The following is a 21,019-nucleotide window of genomic DNA, read 5'->3' on the forward strand; positions in this document are numbered from 1 at the left end:
TCAGGATTCCTCTGCGCGCTTAAACTCAGGAGGTCGGGTAGCCTGCTCTCCCCCCCCCCACCCCGCGCGACGTCTCTGAGGAAACGTGCCTGCCGTGGAGCGCAGGAAAGTTCCCGCGCTGCGCCAGCCGAGGCGCGCTTTTACGCGGGAGTCCCGCGGAGTTGCCCCAGGAGGTGGCGGCGGCGCCCTGACTCCAGAGGGAACGGAGCGGGTTCGTCGTGGCCCGCCCAGCAAGCGCCGCCGCGGGCTTCTCGGGCAAAGAGGCGGCATCTGCCGCCGCCGCCTGAGGCGCAGCCAGCAGCGCCGCGCGCCGCGCTCCCTGAGGCGCTCCCGCCTCCCCACCCCGGGCCGTTCCCATTAGCGGGCGGGGCGGGGTGGGGGCTCCCTCGCTTGCTCCTCGCCGCCCTTCTCCCTCCAGGCATTGGCGAGGCCGCCTGTCAATCAGCCGCCAACTCCCCCCCCCGCCCCGCGCGCCCGCCCGCGTCTCCCCCAGCGCCGCACGACGGGGCTCCGGAGCGCGAAGGCGGCGGCGGCGGCGGCGGCGGCAGACGGGGCTCTGGAGAGCGCGAGCGAGCGAGCGAGCAAGCGGGCGCTGCCGATGGAGGAGGCGATGCAGGCGGTGGCGGAGGAGGGCCCCAGCGTGGCCAAGATCTATAAGCAGCAGCGCAGCCCTTACAGCGCCCTCAAGACCTTCCCCAGCAGCCGGAGACCGGCGCTGAGCAAGCGCTACGAGAGACCCACCATGGTGGAGATCCCTCAGGTCAGGGCGGGCGTCGGGCAGCAGCAGCACCACCAGCAGCAGCACTTCCAGCCGCTGCCCGCCGTCGGCTCGTCGTCGTCGTCGTCCCTCAGCGAGCATCAGCTGCCTTACCAGGCGCACGGCTCCTACCCCGGAGCCCGAGCCTCGCAGGGCCACCCGCCCAGGACGCCGGCTCCGCAGCTGGGACATCAGGCAGCGGCTCCTGCCGCCGCTTCGTCGTCGTCCTCGTCGGCCAGGTACGGCCACGGCCACCAGGGGGCAGCAAGCAGCAGCAGCAGCAACAGCAGCAGCGAGGGAAGCGGCAGCCTGGAGCTCAGCGCAGGTACCAACTTTGGCGGAGGGGGCTGGCCGGCCAGGGTCGTTTGCATGCGGTGCCTCTTCTGGCATGCCTTCGCGGGGAGAGAAGTTCAGCTTCCTCTCTCTAACGCACACGCACGCCCAAGCTTATTCTGAAGGGCGCTGTGCAAAGTAGCAAGGGTGACTCTGGGCATGTGCAGAGCGTAAGGCAATCCGTTTTGTAGGGGGAGGAGTGCGTTTGCAGTGTTCAGAGTGATCGCTAGCCATCATTTTAACGACGCTTGCAACCAGGGGTGCCAACTTGAAGGAAATAATCAATCACATGATGCGCATAATCGATCACATGATGCGGTGCAGGCACACCATTTGAATGTCAATGCCCATCAACTCGGAGGGGGTCTGGCCCCATCAAATATTTTACGGGGGGCGGTCTTGAAGGGATATTGGCCCCTAGGCATTGACTCCTGCACTTGCAACAGTATAGGCTGGTCCAAGGGTCCTTGTACTGCAGATCAGAGAGGGAACTGAGAATGAGAGGAATAATTCATTGTTCAGGTGAGATGGGAACTGGAAGTCCCCTAGCCAATGCTCTTGGCAACTGCCCTACACCAGTCCTTATGAGGAACTGGTGCCACTGGTTCACACACCAAGGAGGTCACCTCCGCGTTTAGGCGTCACATCGCTGCTGAGTTGCATGTGGATGGACATCCCTTGGAAACAGCCTTGCAGCTGACAAAGCTTTAGGCAAGCTGACTATGATCCATCTTGGCTGTTGGGCTTTGAGTTGCTTGTCCTGCTATTAAAAGCTGTAGGGTTCGTTGGATATAGTTGCATCCCCTCGGAGAGGCAGAAAGTGTTTATATTTGACAGAAGGTGCGTGAAAGAGAGATCAGTGAAGCTGAAGGTTCAAAACTGTGGTTGGTGATAAGTCTGAGTATCCCACATGGGTGGGTTCTTAAAATATGAGACGGAAGGTCTTCCTCTCCCTCCCCAACTTCATCTCAAGCTCACAACCCTTCCGAAGCTTTTCATATTTGCTCAGCCTCAGAACCGGTTTAAAATTTCCAGTGCCTTAATGCAAACATCGATAATATATAGCAGAATGAAAAAAAGAGTCTCTGCCCATGCACAAAGCACCTTAAGCCTGCTGATGAATAACCACAGCCTGCATCCTACCCACACCCTCCAAGGATTTGCATAAAGGGTTTTACGAGCCAGAGAGCCTAGACTGACCCCCAGCCTCTCTTCCTTTAGAAATGAATAAATTGGGGGAAGCAAGGGAGTAGCCTCTGGGGACTGCAAGTTACCTGTCGGCCAGCCTTCTGTTGGGAGGGAGTGCGCAAAACACCCTACAGATTGTGGGGTGCTTTAGATCCTAATTGTGGGGGACATTTCTTGGTGTTGGGATCTGCATCTGGACTGAATCTGCTGCCAGGCTAAAGGGAAGAAGGGCATGGAGGGGGAATGTAGCAGCAGGACTTAATCTGGAAGTGGGAAAACTCAGGCCAAAGGGTCAAAATGCAGTCCTCCATGCCTCTCTGTCTATCCCACAGGACTCTCTCCATGCCACACCTTCTCTTCCAAAGCCATGCGCCTCACAGACCCTCTTCTCTGGCTAAAAGGCCTCCTGAACTCTGACAGTGCCTTTTGCTCACCTGTGTGATGAAGGATAGAAAGGGGTGTGTGAATGTGTGTTGAAACTAGCCCACTTCTTGCTCCACCTGCTTTCCCACCTGGGCATGTGGCCTTAGGAAGGTTGCTGCCCAGGATGGGCATCTGCAGGCATTTTTCAGGAGTAGGAGAGTAAAACACTCAAGGTGGGCAGCGGATTTGTTGTTGTTGTTTAGTCATTCAGTCGTGTCCGACTCTTCGTGACCCCATGGACCAGAGCACGCCAGGCACTCCTGTCTTCCACTGCCTCCCGCAGTTTGGTTAAATTCATGTTGGTAGCTTTGAGAACACTGTCCAACCATCTCACCCTCTGTCGTCCCCTTCTCCTTGTGCCCTCCATCTTTCCCAACATCAGGGTCTTTTCCAGGGAGTCTTTTCTTCTCATGAAGGTGGCCAAAGTATTGGAGCCTCAGCTTCAGGATCTGTCCTTCCAGTGAGCACTCAGGGCTGATTTCCTTAAGGAATGTATAGGTTTGATCTGCAGCAGATTAGTTTCTCACAAAAAATAAAATAAAAATGAGAATGCTGTGTGCACATTTTGTCTCCTACATGCTAGAAACTTTTTCTCTTTTTCCAATGGAAACTGGGACCTGGGGGATTATGGTTTACCAGTGGAAGGTAGGGGCAGTGTGTGTCCCTATTCCCTCAAAGGGTGTGTATCCCCCTCAGTTCCCTACCCCTGGTCTCCTCTGACCACTCCTTGCTGCCATCCATAATTCTCCCTTCCATGATACTAATTGCTGAGCAGGATTCTGGACCATTTTCACTGAGCTTGGGAAAGGCTTTCTCGATCGTGCGCCCAAACCCAACTACTGTATTTGTCAGATACGTGTACCAAATCTTTGCAAAACAAGTGGGTGTAAGAATTTGTGGCTTGGGGGGCACTCTGTGTTAGAAGCGCACATGGTGGCCGCTACAGGCCCCCATCTGCACTATACATGTAAAGCAGCGCCAGAGCACTTTAAACAGTCATGGCTCCTGGGAACTGTAGTTTGTTGCGGGTGCTGAGAGTTCTTAGGAGACCCCCTATTGCCCTCACAGAGCTACCATTCTCAAAGTTCCCTGGGAAGAAAGATGGATAGTTAAACCACTGTGACAGTTGTAGGGGGTCTCCTAACAACTCCTAGCAGCACCCTAGTCAAACTACAGTTCCCAGGATTTTTTGGAGGAAGCCATGGCTTTTTAAAGTGGTATAATACTGCCTTAAACATATAGTATGCAGGCTGGGCCTCTGATTCCCTCCAAAAACCAGGCTGGAAAGGAGGCAGGAGAGGAAGAAGGAAGCCAGAAGTCCTCAGCTGACGCCTGCTCACCTCTGCAACTTCCTGTGGTTAGCAAAGCAGTCTGGGCAGTAGCAAGAAAAGTCTCTCTCTTGACTGTTGCTTCCTCCTTCCATGTCCCCTTGTCCCCCCCCCCCAAAAAAAAACCCTTTGTACCTGCCTTCTAGTAGTCTTGGACCTTCTCCACATCCCTAAACGGCCTCAGTCCTGTATACCTGAAGGAGCGTCTCCACCCCCATCGTTCAGCCCGGACACTGAGATCCAGCGCCGAGGGCCTTCTGTCGGTTCCCTCACTGCGAGAAGCAAAGCTACAGGGAACCAGGCAGAGGGCCTTCTTCTTCTTGGTAGTGGCGCCCGCCCTGTGGAACGCCCTCCCAGCAGAGGTCAAAGAGATAAATAACTATCTGACATTCAGAAAATACCTGAAGGCAGCCCTGTTTAGGGAAGTTTTTAACCTGTGATATTTTAATATCTGTTGGAGGCCGCCCAGAGTGGCTGGGGGGATTATTAAGAGAGCCAGCCAGGGAAAAGCTGAAGGACTGGGCTTTTTTTGCATTTAAGTTTATCTCGCTTCCTCTACCAGGATCCACCCTGATGCCTGGGAGTCGCCTCCACACTCATTCTGATACGTATCAGGTCTGGTCTTGTGGAAACTTGCAATTACAGCATCCCCGACAGACAAGTGTCCAGACTCTCCTTCAGTTTTCCCCAAGAAGGACAACCTACTCTTGAAGTCGCCTCTTCCACTGTTAAATAGCTCTTCCCGTTAGGAAGTTTCTGCTAATGTTCAGCCACATTCTGCTTCCCTGCAGTCTGAACCCGCCTCAGGAGCGACAGATTATGTCCGCTCCTTCTACATGGCAGCCCTTCAAGATATTTAAAAGCATCTATCCTGTGTCCGCCTTAATCTTCTCTTTTCCAGGCTAAACATGCTCATCCGTTACCAAAAGTACAAACACAAGCTTGCTTGCATATCTTGTTTTGTACTTTATTTAACAAATTAACTCTCCTGGTGCGCATTCAATCTTCAGGTGAGTAATAGGATAGGACTGGAAATATGGATGTAAAGAAAAAGGTCAAAGGGTTCAAGGTGTGGGAGGAGCTGGGAAAAGGAGAAACTAGGCTGTGCTCTTGTAAATGATTATAATAATTAGATCTTAAACGGGTCTTGGGAAACAGGGATAAGCTTAGCCTGAATCCTTGGAGAGATGCTACCAACAGCAATAGTCATAGAATCATAAAATTGTAGAGTTGGAAGCGATTCCCAAGTGTCATCTAATCCAACCCCCTGCATTTCAAAAATCTCACCATGGCAGTACAGGCTCATCCGATATGACTTCTGCCCCCAAAAGGGGACTTTTTCTTCATTTTGTAATAACTGTTGTAGATACTCTTGCTAGATAAACATTTAACATTTAAACATTTTAAAAAAACCTAAGACACCCTCTGAACAAAGTTTTTCATGCCCTGCCGAAACCTTTCTGTTGAAAATGGGTTAGCATTGGGTAGAAATTTCTTCTTGTCGCCGCTTTGTGATCAAGATTATTGCTTTTTTTGTGTGTGACCTGATCTTTTGGATGAGAGCAGCACACTGCTTCTCCAATGAGGTGAGAAAAAACACAGGACAGAAACGACCATTGGAGTGACAGCTCACTCTTCTGTGACTTGCTTTCTGTAAAATGTACAGACTCTAGATACAGCCCATTAGCAGAAAACAGACTGGTTTTTTTAAAAAAAAATCCCCCCGATAGATGTGCACATAGATTCTGATTAAAAATATATATATACATATATATATATATAAATAAATTTATTGAGCCTTGGCGTGGGGGTGTTAACTGAGATGCAGATCAAAATATTTCCTCTCTCTCAAGGTATAACCTACTAAGATGTTAAATGCATCTCTCCCTCTCTCTCTCTCTATCCCTCTCTCTCTCTTCTCCTTTTCCTACTGATGGCTTGGTGTTAGAGCTCACGTAGTTCTTGATATGCAGCCTAAATTTGGCACCAGGAAATGGGAAATTGCATCTTTAAGCAGACTACAATCAAAAATGAATTACAATAAATCCTATATAATTGCATAGGTCATTCTCTTTAATGAGATTTTATTAACCTGACTGTCAAGCTTTTGAGTCAGGCAGATATTTTATCTTCTTCAACTGATAAAAGTGTCAGCTATAAACCACCGTATAAATATTCATAAATCTACACATCTGTGGCAGCCTATCAGCATCATTCTTTTGGACATTAAAAGCATTCTAATTACTTTCTGTCTAGCAGAGCTGAAAGGCTGACTGTTATAGTATGTGCTTGGCAGGCATGATTGCTTTTGTTTGCCATCACAAATAACAGCATCCCCGTTTTATATACTGAGGGTCCAAGAAAATAGTCAGGGTTTGACTGAGCAGGCTGAATACTGGGAGGCAACCATCTGGTTTTGATAGCAATGGGCATCTCAACTCATCTGTTCATTTTGACACAGCCTTTGCTTATTTATTTATATAGGAGAATGCAGGTGGGTGGGTGGGTGGATGAAAGCCTGGTTTGGTCGCTTTGATGGCTGCTTGCCTTCCCCCCCCCCCCAAGAAAATGCAATGGTTTTTCATTTGTTTTTTTAAAGGGCTGCTTCCTTCAAATTCATTGCATCCATCAGATGCCCCTCCCTTAGTGTGCAAGCTGTATGTGCCGTGAGCGGCCTCCTTTGCATGCCCCTGGGGGAATTTGTGTGAAGGAACTAATCATTTGGGTGGGGCTAATAATACGGAGGCGTTTTTCACTGCCTGACTGGAAGGGAGGTTGACAGTAAGCACTGCTGTGGTTTGCCTGCCCATGTGCGTGCACAAATTGCCCTGTGATGTGAGACTGCTCTGCAAGGGGGGGACCATCTCTCACTCTGCTACACAGGTGTACCCCAAACCCATTCCCATCCAACCCCCGCTTGAAAACTTCCAAGGAAGGAGAGGCCACCACCTCTCATGGGAGTCTGTTCCACTGCCAAACAGCTCTTACCGTTGGAAAGTTCTTCCTGAAGCTTAGTCGGAATCCCATGAAGAACATCACATGTGATGTGCTTCATGTGAGTGCAGCATGTGTGTGTCATGAAGAACGCCCTAGATCGCTCAGGGTGTTCTACACATGGTAGGACCAAGACATGCAATTCAAAGAGTTGTGTACTTCATCATGTGGGGTGTAAACACAGAGCAGCCAAACCCAACACTGCTAGAGTGGACATGAAGGTAACTCAGTCCTCCAGGTTTAACTTCCTGTTTACCTGGACTGAGTTACAGGAACCAGAAGTAGGTGTGGTCTTACCTGGGAACAGGATCCCAAAGATCAGTCACCATTTTTGCCCCATCTTTTGAACAAGCAGGATGCTCTCTCTCAGCTTTCAGCTGAGAGGAGCAGAGGTGAAGCCTGTTCCCCTATGGAATCAGCTTCACTACATGTAAATACATTTATCTAAGCTTATCTGCCTCTCTGAGCCTGTACTGTAACTCATGGATGACTGTAAGTAAACTCTTTTATATCTTATAAATAGTACTGTGTTGTGTCTTTACTTTTAAGAGGGAACAAGGGGAATATACCAGGAATATATATTTCTTCTAGAGGCTTTAGCAAGCCTATGCAACCGTTTTCTGCTGTGTTTTAAAAGGGAATGTAACTCTGCTAAGTTTGGAGCTTGTTAACTCAATCTGGGATGAGATATATAAAATAATATATTATCATCCATACTCCTAAACATTCCCACACATCACGTCATCATATTCCAGAGATCTGTGTGTAACCCATTCTGTTGCTTACAGCCCTATCAATTTCTTCACTTGTTCTCGCAGGGATTATCTGCACCACAGATATAAACTGGTGTAATAGTCATTCTTTCCCAACAGAATCACAGTTCAAGGGTGACTGGCAAGCATTCTTAGCACTTTCATCATGCTGCAGTTCCCAATAATTTTTGCAAAAAGCTGCAAACATTTTCAACTGTTATGAAGTTCATATAGCTAATTGCTTTATTCAGTTCCTGCAGATCCCATGGAGATATCTTTGATTTACAGAATGGAAGAAGTAAATGATTAAAAATGTGATTATTCTTTCTGCCCTGCCAATAAAGCTTTTTGAATATCCGCATTCACTGTCACATCTTCTGTGTAGATTCCCCCCCCCCATGTCCATTAAATAAACAGGTCTTCTAAACTTGTAAATTATTTCTATTCTGCTTTTCATGTCCTCGAGGGAGTTCAGATTGACTGGGTCGAAAGGAGGGATCAGAATATTGTTTCATTATCAAAACACCAGTGCTGTCTTTGCAGAATTGGAATGCCCTTCAGAAGGCATTTAACTGTCCGGTAAATATGATTGGATACAGAATGTCATTGCATTATTAGTCTAAGAGAACGGAAGGTACGCTTAGGTAAGAGATATGCAGAGCTGTTGTGGAAAGTAGCAGCAAAACAGCAGCACACCAGCTGAATATTGAAGCTGCTGTTAAGATTTTTCACTTTTGTACAACTGCTGTTAAAAAATCTCTCTCTCTGTGTGTGTGTGTGTGTGTGTGTGTGTGTGTCTGAAGGGACACAGATGTTTCAGCATTGCAGGATTGTTTTTCAAGGAAGAATGAATTGTATACAAAACGAGGCTCGTTAACAATGCAAACATTTTAGTCACTTCAGGCAGAGAGTTACCTAATTATATAAAACCATTGCTGGCACCAGAAAATCAACCCTCAGGGAGAGTAGTTACACAGACCCAAAGAATAGGGAGAGCTTGGTTTTGGAGCTGAAACAGGGATTTGTTGTTGTTTAGTCGTTTAGTCGTGTCCGACTCTTCGTGACCCCATGGACCAGAGCACGCCAGGCACTCCCTTTGTCCATGGAGTTTTCTTAGCAGGTATACTGGAGTGGCTTGTCGGTTCCTCCTCCAGGTGGATCACATTTAGTCTAAACTCTCCACTATGACCTGTCCATCTTGGGTGGCCCTGCATGGTATAGCTCATAGCTTCCCTGAGTTATTCAAGCCCCTTCGCCACGACAAGGCAGTGATCCATGAAGGAGGAAACAGGGATACCTTGTGATTTTTTTAGGTGAAGGATTAGCGTGCGTTTCAGAATTTGCTCTCCTCTACCTTCCTTGTATGCATGGTAAGAGGAAGAGATTGCCCCTTCTGTCATTCCCACTTTTGTCCTATCTCCAGCACCTCCAGAACAGCTCATGTCACTGTAATATTTGAACAGGGTCTGCCTGCACAAAATCCAATGTACGTAAGGCCAAATCACAAGGTAGATTGAAAAATATTTTTGAAGGGAGGAGGGAAGAGAACTGATGGCACGATTTGGACTTGTGCATGTTAGTTTTTAGGGTGTGTGCACCCTATTCACACATTCCACAGAGTTGTTGCACAAAATATGGTTTGACATTACAGGCCTGTCTTACCAGATGACACTAAGCCACCCCATCACCCAGTGGTTTTTATTCCCAGCTTGTTCATCTTGCATTATAGCTGCTGGGTTGTATGTTTTACTTTATATGTTGTTTGCTGTACTGTTTGTTTCCTGTATTTCCAGTGGCCAACGACCAAAAGCTTGTATGAGATGCTGAGTCAGTTTCAAAAGTGGCCCCTATAGGCGTAGATCTGCCCTCCTGATAAGGTCCTTGCTGCTGCTTACCTAGAAGTGGACAGGGCAGGGAGGGCAGTGGCCAAGGTACTTGTTTCATATGCCAAAGATCCCAGGTTCAATCCCTGGAATCTCCCAACGAGAGACTGCCACCTGAAATTCTAGAGGGGCATTGCTAGGAAGTGCAGACAACTCATGAGCTAGATGAACCCAGTGCAGCTTCTTGAAAGACAATCCCTGTGACTGTAGTCATCTCATGTTTCCTTATGTGGGGTGCCAGGTTGGATTGGGACCAGGAGATTGGGGTTTAGTTGGAATCCCCCTGCATGTTTGCAATATGGTGCCAATGGGACCTTTCCTCTCACTGCAAATTGCAAGCATGCGGGGTAATTCCAGTTGAGACTGTGGGTTAAAGCCTTTCTCTCTCCGTGGTCCTGATCTGGCTTGATCTCTCCTACCCGGCCTCTTTCTGGCTATTTGTTAAACCACAAAAATGGCAAACCGCATGACAAATATCGCCTCTGCCTCAGCCCTAAGTTAGTACTGTTACCATACCAGAATGTTCATTGGGCACATTGTTGTATCACGCCATCTGTCTTTTATGACAGCTTCTGCAGTTGCCTAGTTAACAGGGCTGTAGTGGCATCTGAGGCCAGATCCACAACTTTGCCACCAACTAATGCCATGTAAAATAAGCATGTATGTTGAAAAATCTAAGAGTAGCTGCACTTCTCCCTATTGCTAGTTAGCCAGGTGTAAAGTCTGAGATCAGCTCTGCATGTTAGGAGCGTAAAAAGATCAGACCAAAGCCCTATCTAGTCCACCATCTTGTTCTCACAGTGGCAACCAGATGCCTATGGAAAGCCTGCAAGCAGGACCTGAGTGCAACCCACACTCTTCCCCCTTGTTATTCCTAGCAACTGGTACACTGCTTCCAATACTTCAGAACTCTTAGGTCAAATAAGAGGGAGGGTGGGAGAGTGATTTCCCCTTTCCCCCTTACCCTTCTGCTGAACTCACACAGCTTGTTACCTTCATGCTTTGTCATTGGGGTTGAGATACTTCATCAGCTGGGGTTCCCTCTTGCTCGGCACAAGACTGTCTTTTGTTCTTCTGAAGCAATATATGGAGGGGAATACGTACACATTCTCTGCTGTAAGCTCTGTGAGTTGTCTCCGTATCTTGAGCACTGTACTACATTGAGAAACTCACAGGTTCACCATTTGCACATGACCCCTGAGGCTCAAAAGGAGGAAGTGTGAATCGCCAGCTTGCTTTCCCTTCACATGCAAAGCCACCTGGAGCTTATTTGTTTTATGACATCAGTAAGAGACTATTTTCATGAGGTGTTGAGTTGAGTTGTAGGACTTCAGACTACGATCAAGGCAAGGATTGCCTCTTGGAAAGTCCCCCAGTGTTTAAAAACAAAATGCCACTTCCCTGCACGTGGAAGGCTAGTGAGTTGGGTGAAAGGGTTCTAGCCTTGCCTGGTGTATTAATTTTCCATGTGCAGGTAGTTTTTCTTTGATTTGTTGAAGTTTGCAGTTCAAGAAGGAATGTGCCTTTTTTCTGCACGTTTTGAGCAGGGTTGCAAAATGCCTCTTCAGTAAGTGAAAGGCTAATTCTCAAACCTTCTGCTCTGTAGGTTTCTCCAACATGAACATTCAGTCTTCAGTTTATAGTTTTAGTTTTGGCAAGATAATCCTTTTAAATCAGAACAGTGCACCCAAGCACGTAAATAAACAGCATGTGTCTTTATGTTCTTTTTGTGAACTTTTACACCCACACAGTTGTTAATAGCACTGGATTTGGAACTGTTATCCAGCATCCAGTTGAGGCTAAGATCTGAGGGACTTTGGTATGTAAAATGTTGCTGAAACTACCCGACTGTTTTAAGTTCCGACTTGTTTCCTTCATTGTACCAGCCAGTGCCATTCCTACAGTAGGACAAAAAGGTTCTCCGCCACAAGCTCTAATTTTGTTTGGGCACCTGCAATTTTCAGAGAAGATGCACTGGTACATGATTTAAGAGTCTTGCTATAAACAATTGTTCCTAAGAATATCACCCCAGGACCTGTGAGGATATGACACTTAGGGAAATGTTCTGGGTTCCTTTGGTCACTTATCTTCAAATAAAATCTCTTACTAGCCCTCTTACAAAAGAAAACATGCAGATATTCTACTTGGTTGCTTCATAAGAAATAAATATGCATTGTCTGGCTAATGAATGTAAATATATCAAGCTGCATATGTGTGTGTGTGTGTGTGTGCGCGCGCGCATGCTTGCTCTTTTACCGTGACTTATGCCCATTAGGTCCATTTAACCACTGCAGAATGTATAGCTAGAGATGCTCATGGGTTTTAAGATTTGCAACAATTGGAGCTGGGGCAGCCAACATGGTTACTTCCAGATGTTGCTGGATCTCAACTCCCATCATCTCTAATCATTTAGCATGATGAGTGGAGCTGGTGAGAGTTGGGTTCTTCCAGATGCCCTGTTTATTGCACATCCACCCTAGTGACTATGCAGAGAGGTTTGACAGCACTGAGTATTTCATGAGCATTTATTCTGATTCGTTTGTCTGGAGGTTAGATGGTCTTGTGTCAAAACAAGTGCTACCAACACTGTTCATTGTGTTTGCCCATCATTTCCTTTCCCATCATTTCAATACCATCCTTCCGGACATTCTCAATGGAAAGTTAAGGGACCTGGACCTTTCTTCTAACATCTGTAATTGGATTAAAGACTTTCTGAGAGATCAGACACAAACAGTGAGGATTGGACCTGTTACATCTACCTCCCTGAAGCTCAGCACTGGCACTCCATAGGGATGCGTGCTAAGTCCATACCTGTATTCGTTGCATACATATGATTGCATTTCATGTGACCCATCTACTGCAGTTATTAAGTTTGCTGATGACACCACCATAATGGGTTTAATTACAGGCAGAGATGAATCTGCATACAGGGGGGAGGTTGAAAAGGTATCACATTGTGCTCAGAGAACAATCTGCACCTAAACATTGGCAAGACTCTTCCTTTAAATTCCTGGGAGTGCATCTTAGTGAAGACCTTACTTGGAATGTCAATACAGCCCAGGTGGTTAGGAAGGCCCAACAGAGACTTCATTTCCTTAGGGAGTTGCAAAAGAACAATGTTAGACAACAACTGATGATTTCCTTCTATCGGTCCACAATAGAAAGTGTTGTCTCATACTGTATTACGGTGTGGTACGCTGGTTTGACAGCCATGGACAGAAAATTCCTACAGAGGGTGGTGAAGACAGCACACGATATCATGGGCTGTCCCCTGAGTCCGCTAGATGTCATCGCAGGAGACCTTTGCCTCAGAAGAGCGAGGAACATTCTCATGGATGACTCACACCCTTTTAATCTCCTGCCCTTGGGGAGGAGATATAGAAGCATGATAAGCTGCACCAACAGGTTAAAGAACAGTTTCTACCCATGGGTCATGAGGCTGCTTAATGGAAAACAGCAACATTGCAGCTGACGTTTGGGGTTGGTGGTCATACGATAGCACATAGAGTGTAACAAGGGCTGAAAGATGGGGGGCTCATTTAATTTCAATGTAAACAAGTGGTACAGTGACAATAAAGTATTTCTATATATTCTATATCACAGAAAGCCTGATCTTACGGGGAAACATGTTGTTTTTGCAGGACCTCCAGTCAACTATAATGTCGCTGCGTGAATTTGCCGGCATGTGACTGAATCCTAGCTGAAAATAGGAACAGGCTGGAAACACCCTTGGAACACAACAGTGTCTAGAGAGTGCCATGTTGGTCACCGCTGGTTTAAGCTATTGGTTGGAACATAGCCAACACAGTCTGATACTATAAGTGGTATCATTTTTTCAATATGTAAAATTGATTAAAAAAATAAAAGAGACTCAGGACAGCAACAGCTTCCTTACTCATTTGGTGTTATATCTACCTGGAAAGCTGTCTGTGGACAAATGCCGGCTCCTCGGCCTGAAGCAAGATGAGCTCCGCACTTCATAGTTGCCTTTGACTGGACTTAACCTTCCAGGGGTCATTTACCTTTACCTTTTACCCTATCTACAAATTTATCTTTTCCTGATTTTAAAATGTAATAAGTCATTTACATTTAAATTTGCGGCATCAAAAGTGGATCATGCCTTAAATCTAGGGGAAATCGTAATACTTAACGCAGCATATATAATGTAATTTGAAGTCTCCATTCATATGTTTCTTCTTCTGTGGATGGAGGAGGTGCAGGGGAGATACAAAAGGCAGAGAACTTCTGAGAACTTGGGATCATCCTGATTAAAATGCGCACAGTAAATACAGCTTCAGGTCTAGAATCTGATTATAGGATTAAAACGGATGAAAAACTGCTGTGTATTTGAATTACAAAGTTCCAATCAATATCTTCCTTTGATATTTTTCAAAAGAGAAATGGAGTGAGTGAATAATGAGGGAAGGCAACCTTATATTGAGGCTGATACTGATATTTACATTTTCATTATTCTTTTATCATCTGATCATGATGTTAGCGGGAGTCTCTCGTTAGTTTTTTTGTTTCCTGTTTTCCCATTCTCTAGAGCTGTGTGACTCCTGTGGAAGCTTCCTTCCACCAAATGTGTCCAGGATGGGTTTAGAGTTGTCTATTGTCCCTCAATAATCGGTAGGACTTGAAATAAAAACAGCATCTTAAGTAACACATTCATCTTAATCACTCAAATACGCCCTAATAGGGATAACTTTAACCTTGTCCATATTTCTAAGTCTCTTTTAACCTCATTCCACAGCTTATCATAATTGTCTTTATAAAGATTTAAATTCTTTGTAGTCATATTAACCCCCAGATACTTCACTTTGTTGACAAAGTTCAAACCGGTCAGATTCTGTAGTTTGTCTCTTTCAAAACCTGTCAGATTTTTTTGTTAAAACCTTAGTTTTTGCCTTATTTACCGTATTTTTCGCTCCATAGGACGCACTGGACCATAGGGCGCACCTCATTTTTAGAGGAGGAAACCCAGGAAAAAAACATTTTTCTGGTTTTCCTCCTCTAAAAGCCCTGTTTGTTTGTTGTTGTTTTTTTTAGGATCAGCTAAAGGTTTTGCAGCTTTTTTGCAAAGGGAAAAGCCCTGGTTTGTTTGTTTTTTTGTTGTTTTTTTGAGGATCAGCTAAAGGTTTTGCAGCTTTTTTTGCAAAGGGGGAAAAGCAAAGCTCCTTTTGCAAAGGGGGAAACACAAAGAGGAAAAGCCCCATTTTTATGGGGTTTAACTCACATTTCTGAAAAATCTTAAGGAAAAGGAGCCATTTCTACTGTTTCCAGTCAGATAATCTAATCAGCCAGTCACATGTTGCTGGGGAAACAAACAACCTCCCTCTGCAGCACATTCAACAGTGGAGGGCGGGGCTGAAAGGGAGCCGGGACTCTTATCTCTCTCCCGATCTATTTCTGATCAGCTGCTGAACGGGGTCCTTTCAACACTCCCTTTTCTCTTTGTAAAATAAAAAGCACAATCTGCTTTTGGCTCCTGGGCAATTCAGCTCCAGGGACCACCATTCGCTCCATAAGACGCACAGGTATTTCCCCTTACTTTTTAGGAGGAAAAAAGTGCGTCTTATGGAGCAAAAAATACGGTAGTTTAAATCCAGCCACTTGCCCAAATTCTTCTATTGTTTCCAGTGCCTTTACTGCACTGGATTCTGGATTTTGTAACGTTAAAACCAAGTCATCTGCAAAGGCTCTTAATTTATATTCCTTTACTCCCACCCTGATCCCTTTAATTTCAGGTTCCTTTCTTATCTTGTTCAATAACACTTCCAGGACCGTAATGAACAACAGGGGGGATATTGGGCACCCTTGTCTGGTTCCTGAGCTTGGAAAGTTTCATTTGTTCACATTCTGTCTGTCAGACATTTTATTATGTGTGAAACCACTTATTTTATTTTTGGGCCTTCCACACCACCTGCAAAAAAAAAGGACACACATTTGCATATGACACAGAGCAAATGTGAATGTTATGCAAATCTGTGTCCTCTTGGTGAGTGGGTCGGAGGGCCTAAGCCACATCCAGTGTACTGGACTCTTAAAACCTGTTGGCACCCCTGGACATATTCCAGAGTCTAAAATGACAGCATCCTGGGTGGTGGCCTTAGAGCTTTAGAATCCATCAGGACTAGAATAAGGAATAGAGATTCTGTAGTTCCTGGGAGCTCTCCAGGGTCCTGCAGTGTCTTACGTCTGGATGGGTACCTGGGCCAAAGCAGACGTTGCATTCACATGGGGTGGGGTTGGTTATGAAGGAAAGGCAGCCTGGAGGAATGACTGGTTGTAAGGGGGACAAACTAGCCATTAGCCATATTGTTCACCCCTATGGAAGGAAATTTTCATCAGATGTTTGTAGACTAGACTGCTGCGGATGTGTGAGATCTACAGAGTTCTGTATCCGAGTGCAAGACTGAGAACACTACCTCCATTTGTTCAGTAAAACGGAATTGAAAATGGCATTTTTGCAGTTGGGTATCCTCCACCTTTGGTCCCTGGTCCCTCTGAACAAGTGCTGGTGTGAGCCAAAATTGACCATCACCACACTGATTGTCAGCAAGGGGATTAGGGCATGCATGAAATGTGTTGAGTGTTCTTGCAGGGCTGCCACTTGGGTAGCAAAGGGGACAGTTCCCTCTCTCATATGCTTCTCTTTTTATCGCATCTGTGTGCTGTCTTTTTTCTTCGTATAGGGTGTGCATAACCTTATCTTGCTTGTGATCGTTGCGGCAAACAAGTTAATGAGGTTGAGTCATAGGGGCCTGCCCAAGGCCACCTGTTGAGCTTCATGGCCAAAGCAGGGATTTGAACCCAAGTCTTCCCAGCCCAAAGCCATCATGTTGTGCAACACATCACTCTGGCTCTCTGGAATGCTCTTTAGATACTTTCCCCAGCCAAGTGAGAACTATTTATCCAAAAGAACTATGTGATCAGCCCTACTTGTGTGGCTGACTTATTTGAGAGTCTTCTCTGCCATACAGGACCTTGTCATGGAGAAGCAGCTTCCGCATGGGCTGAGATAATGTCTTTAAAGTTCCATTATTCCTCTCCAACATGCTGATGATGCAATGCACCAGTTGTCTGGATATTCTGCACACACGTGTCCCTTCCCTACTGAAAGTTAAGATTGTCCTCCTGCACCATGGCATGTGCCCCCCCTCCCACCCCATAAGAGACCTGCTTGGCTTTTTTCCACCTTTGGAAAGCAGGCTTCAGACCTCTCCTCATCAAGAATTTGGGGAGTGAGGAATGCCAAGAACACATCCATGCATATAAAAGGCAGGTATAACACATCCTACCCACTGAAAGGGGCTACAAATGCTTCAAATTAAGGGCCAGTTTCCTGGGTAAAGAAAAAAGTGTTTATCCAGCACCTGAAATTAGATAGTGATGGCGCCAAGCATACAGGTAGCTCCCTGGGGAGAGCACTCCACAAGTGGGGAGGCACCACTGAAAAGGCCTGTTCTCTGTTGCCATCCTCTGCACCTCCTTCAGAAGGGGCACAAATAGGAGGGCCTTGGGTGCCAAACACAGGGCCTGGGTTGGTTCATGTGCAGAGAGGCAGTAATGGTGGTGATGATGATGGTGATGCAGGATCTTGGTGATTTTAATGTGTTTGTGTGATGTTGTCTTGCTGTTTTCATCCATAATGTATTCTGGATTTTTACTGTAATCTACTTCCACATTCTATCCAGCTATCCAACTAGACTGTCTCTACTTTGGGTTACTGTGATTTGTCTCCTCTTCTGTTTCAGAGAGCCGTATGATTCTGGATGCCTTCGCCCAGCAGTGCAGCCGGGTTCTTAGTCTTTTAAACTGTGGTGGGAAATTTCTGGACAACAGCCGCACTCAGTCTTTGGTTTCCTGTGTTAAGCAGGAGAGCCTGAGCTTTAGTGAAAGACCAGAGCAGTGCCAGATTGGGAAAATGGTCCATAGCCAAGTGCCAGACAACTTGGACCTGGACCTGCAGTACATGCACAAGAAACAGCAAACCTCTGCTTTTCTGAGGGTCTTTACCGATTCCCTTCAAAACTACTTGCTTTCTGGAAGCTTTCCATCTCAGAATGCTTCCTCCGTGAGTGATTTTGGCCATTTGGCCGACGTGGATCCACTTTCAACCTCTCCAGTGCACACATTGGGTGGATGGACATCCCCAGCAACCTCCGAGTCCCACGGCCACCCATCCTCTTCCACGCTTCCAGAGGAGGAGGAGGAGGAGGAGGAGGAAGGCTACTGTCCTCGTTGCCAAGAGCTGGAGCAGGAGGTAATTTCATTGCAACAAGAAAACGAGGAACTCCGACGGAAGCTGGAGAGCATCCCAGGTAATCCTAACAGAACCATTTGAGACATCTAGCGCTGTAGATATATAAGATGCACGGCTCAATGACTAGCATCTATAAATCCTGTTAACATCAGTTTGTGCTGTTTGGTTTAAGGGTCAAGGCCACCATGGATGTTTGATGTACCAGAATGAAGAGGCATAGTTCCAAATAAACACATTTCATGTCAGGATATTGTTACTTGTCACTTTGCAGTAGCATAACCAACATAAAGTATTCCATCCTTAAAACATCATCCTTCATGATTACGGTAAATAAATGGGTTAACATACTATCAGTACTATTGTTCAGCAGAAAGGTTGGCTAGAAATACCTATTTTTTTCCAAGTCCAGAGGGCTGTTCCCTCCTTCTCAAACTGGACGGCAGGGCCTCTTTGAGTGTAGCACCCACCCTTTGGAAACCTCTACTTAGCTAGTTTCCTTTAGCCTCCTACAAATTCCAGCGAGACAGGCGTAAGTATACTCCAGCACATTTCTTTGGCATAACCTGTGTCCTCAGATGACTTAACATAGAGCAAGGGTGGTGGTATCAGACTCCCAGCTCCCATCATCCCTGGTTGCAATGGCCATCCCAATATAGATTATGCTCAGATAACTCTCATCCTTTAGAATCAGCATCTCAAGGCCCCTATTTAATGAGAAAAGGCATCAGTGGCCAGGCAGCATTTTGTAGCCTGCTGCCCTCTCTCACTCTCCCACCGTTGTTCTAGAAGACCCTTGCCTGAAGCCCTGGAGAGCCACTGCAGACAGTATTGAGCTAGACTGAGCAATGGACTGACCTGCTAAATTTGACGTGCAGTGATGTAACTCTATGCACCCCACTTGCCATTCACATTTCCCCCCTGCTTCTCCCTACTCCTGCCTCAAACTTCGTCTTACATTGTTAAGAGTTCCTACTGGTTTATTCATTGTCCGTTCCCTTTCTTGCTTGCAGTGTTTGGGTACTCCTGCTGGCAGCCGGCATGAATAGCCTGCCCTGAACTGCTCACTCAGTGTGACAGGTTGCTATTTGGCATGGGCTTTCCTCACCCACCTGTACTTAGTGACTTGCCCGTCTACTAAATTGCACGTAGCTTGAGGTGTGACTGCTCTGCCCACATCCACCCCAAATGATGGAAATTAAGAGGCATGCTTCATGCTGGAGATCTAGGGGCTGCTGTGAGAAGTGGGGGAGGTGGCCTTGTGATTGGCACATGGGTGAGCCCATCAAAATCATGCACAGTATGGTTGGCTGCAAGCCCAACTTCCCCATGCATGATCCACATTTCCTGCTACCGCATCTCTGACTCTCTCTTTTTAAGGGTCTCTGTATTCTCTTCTCGCTTCTCACCCTTACTGTATTTTACGTTCCTGTCCAATATTTACCTCACCTTTCTTCCAAGGGGGGGGCATTTCTTTAGTCTTGCAAAAAATCCCGGGAGGGGTTGGTGAGGCTGTCCTGCTGAGGGTTTCTTCGCACATCACAAAGGAGCAAACCTCAGGAAGGAAGGGTAAACAAAACTGTTCTGGGGATTTATTCCGCTTTTCTGAAACGGTGTTTGACTCGCTGATATGTTTGCCTTTTTAATAATGAGCAGCAGATGTACACTCACTTCCCCTGTTTTTCCTACAGTGCCCTGCCAGACTGTTTTAGATTACTTGAAGGCTGTTCTTCAGCATCACAATCAGCTTATGATTCCTCAGCCAGCAGAGCAGCCAGCAGAGGTACTGTACAGGGGTGATAAGAAGTGCCTGGAGCCCGGCTACTTCAGTGGGCAAGTGTGCACAGGGAAATAATTCAATGCTGGATGAATATGCCTTTTACTCTTTTTTAAAAAAGTGTAACAGCAAAACTCTCGTTTATCTTCAGCAGTACATTACTACATTACTACTGAGAACCATTCACTCTCAGCCTAGGTACATTGATAACACACGCCCTGGTGAAAGATTTGCCGTTTACATGTCCTTCCCCCACCAGGCTAATAATAATAATAATAATAATAATAATAATTTTATTTATTTATACCCCACCCATCTGGCTGGGTTTCCCAACAGAATTAAAAGCACAATAAAACACCAAACATTACAAACTTTAACACGAATGATATCATCTCTTTGTGGACATTATTGTGTAATAGGCCCCAACTGATGTTAAAGGCTATACATACAGTGGAAAAGCATTAGAAACTTGAGACTTACTCCCTGTTATAGTGGAACCTCGGTTTCCGAACATAATCCGTTCCGGAAGACCGTTCGATTTCTGAAACATCGGAAACTGAGGATCAAAGGGCTGGCTGCAAAGTCAATGGGAAAAAAATGAATAACATGCCTCGGAAGCTATTCACTCCCGGGTTTTCGGCATTTGGCTTCCAAAACGTTCGGCAGCTGAGATGTTTGAAAACTGAAGTTTGACTGTACCTGTAAAACTTACATGCCCATTCCATGTGTGAACTACAAGTTTGATGTGACCATTTCAGCTATCATCCGGACTTCTCTCCACATAGGATTAGCTGATGATGTGCTTCTGCCTTAGGCTGAATTCATCATTTGAGGTGGTCCTACAGAAATGAGCCCTTTTCACTGCAGCTATGGGAGACATTTAGCATGTTAGAACTAGCTAAACATCTTCCATTGCTGTGTTGTGGTGAACAATTGCAGCCTTTGGTCCATGCCCTCTCTACAGGCTAATTTAACAGTGATTCCCTCTTTGTAGGAAATTGTAATTACCGGTAGGTGAGGCGTTTCTTGGGGATCAGTAGCAGCAAACACTCAGCATCTAACTGAACTTTAGGAAGCTGTGACAGTTGCCAAAATATATAACCACTGTAGATTGACAGTGTAGGTGAGGCCTCTGTGAAGCAGGACACAAGGCACATAACTGAACATTGCCTTTTTTTTTTTTACATATTTCCACATAACGTTATGTTAGAAGGTTTTTCATTCTGTTTTGTAAGTCTCTGTCTGGCTCTATAGATAGATAGCATCATATGCTGGTACAGAGGTTAAAACGTGCTTTGTTCAGTTGGTTAACTACATCACA

At 46.1% G+C, this 21,019-nt stretch overlaps 1 protein-coding gene across 2 annotated transcripts in view; it reads left to right on the top strand.

Annotated features, from left to right (window-relative positions):
• The first annotated feature begins 577 nt into the window (after nt 1-577).
• BEND4 (BEN domain containing 4) overlaps nt 578-21,019 on the top strand; it is a 28,170-nt gene continuing 7,728 nt past the window's right edge. For both annotated transcript variants that reach the window (XM_033160908.1, XM_033160910.1), the window contains exons 1-3: nt 578-1,082; nt 17,416-17,982; nt 19,613-19,704. In XM_033160908.1, the coding sequence (XP_033016799.1) occupies nt 599-1,082; nt 17,416-17,982; nt 19,613-19,704 (1,143 nt within the window). In that variant the 5' untranslated portion in view covers nt 578-598. The remainder of the gene's footprint in view (nt 1,083-17,415; nt 17,983-19,612; nt 19,705-21,019) is intronic.

The sequence above is a fragment of the Lacerta agilis genome, chromosome 9 (genome assembly GCF_009819535.1).
Source record: "Lacerta agilis isolate rLacAgi1 chromosome 9, rLacAgi1.pri, whole genome shotgun sequence".
NCBI classification, from domain to species: domain Eukaryota; kingdom Metazoa; phylum Chordata; class Lepidosauria; order Squamata; family Lacertidae; genus Lacerta; species Lacerta agilis.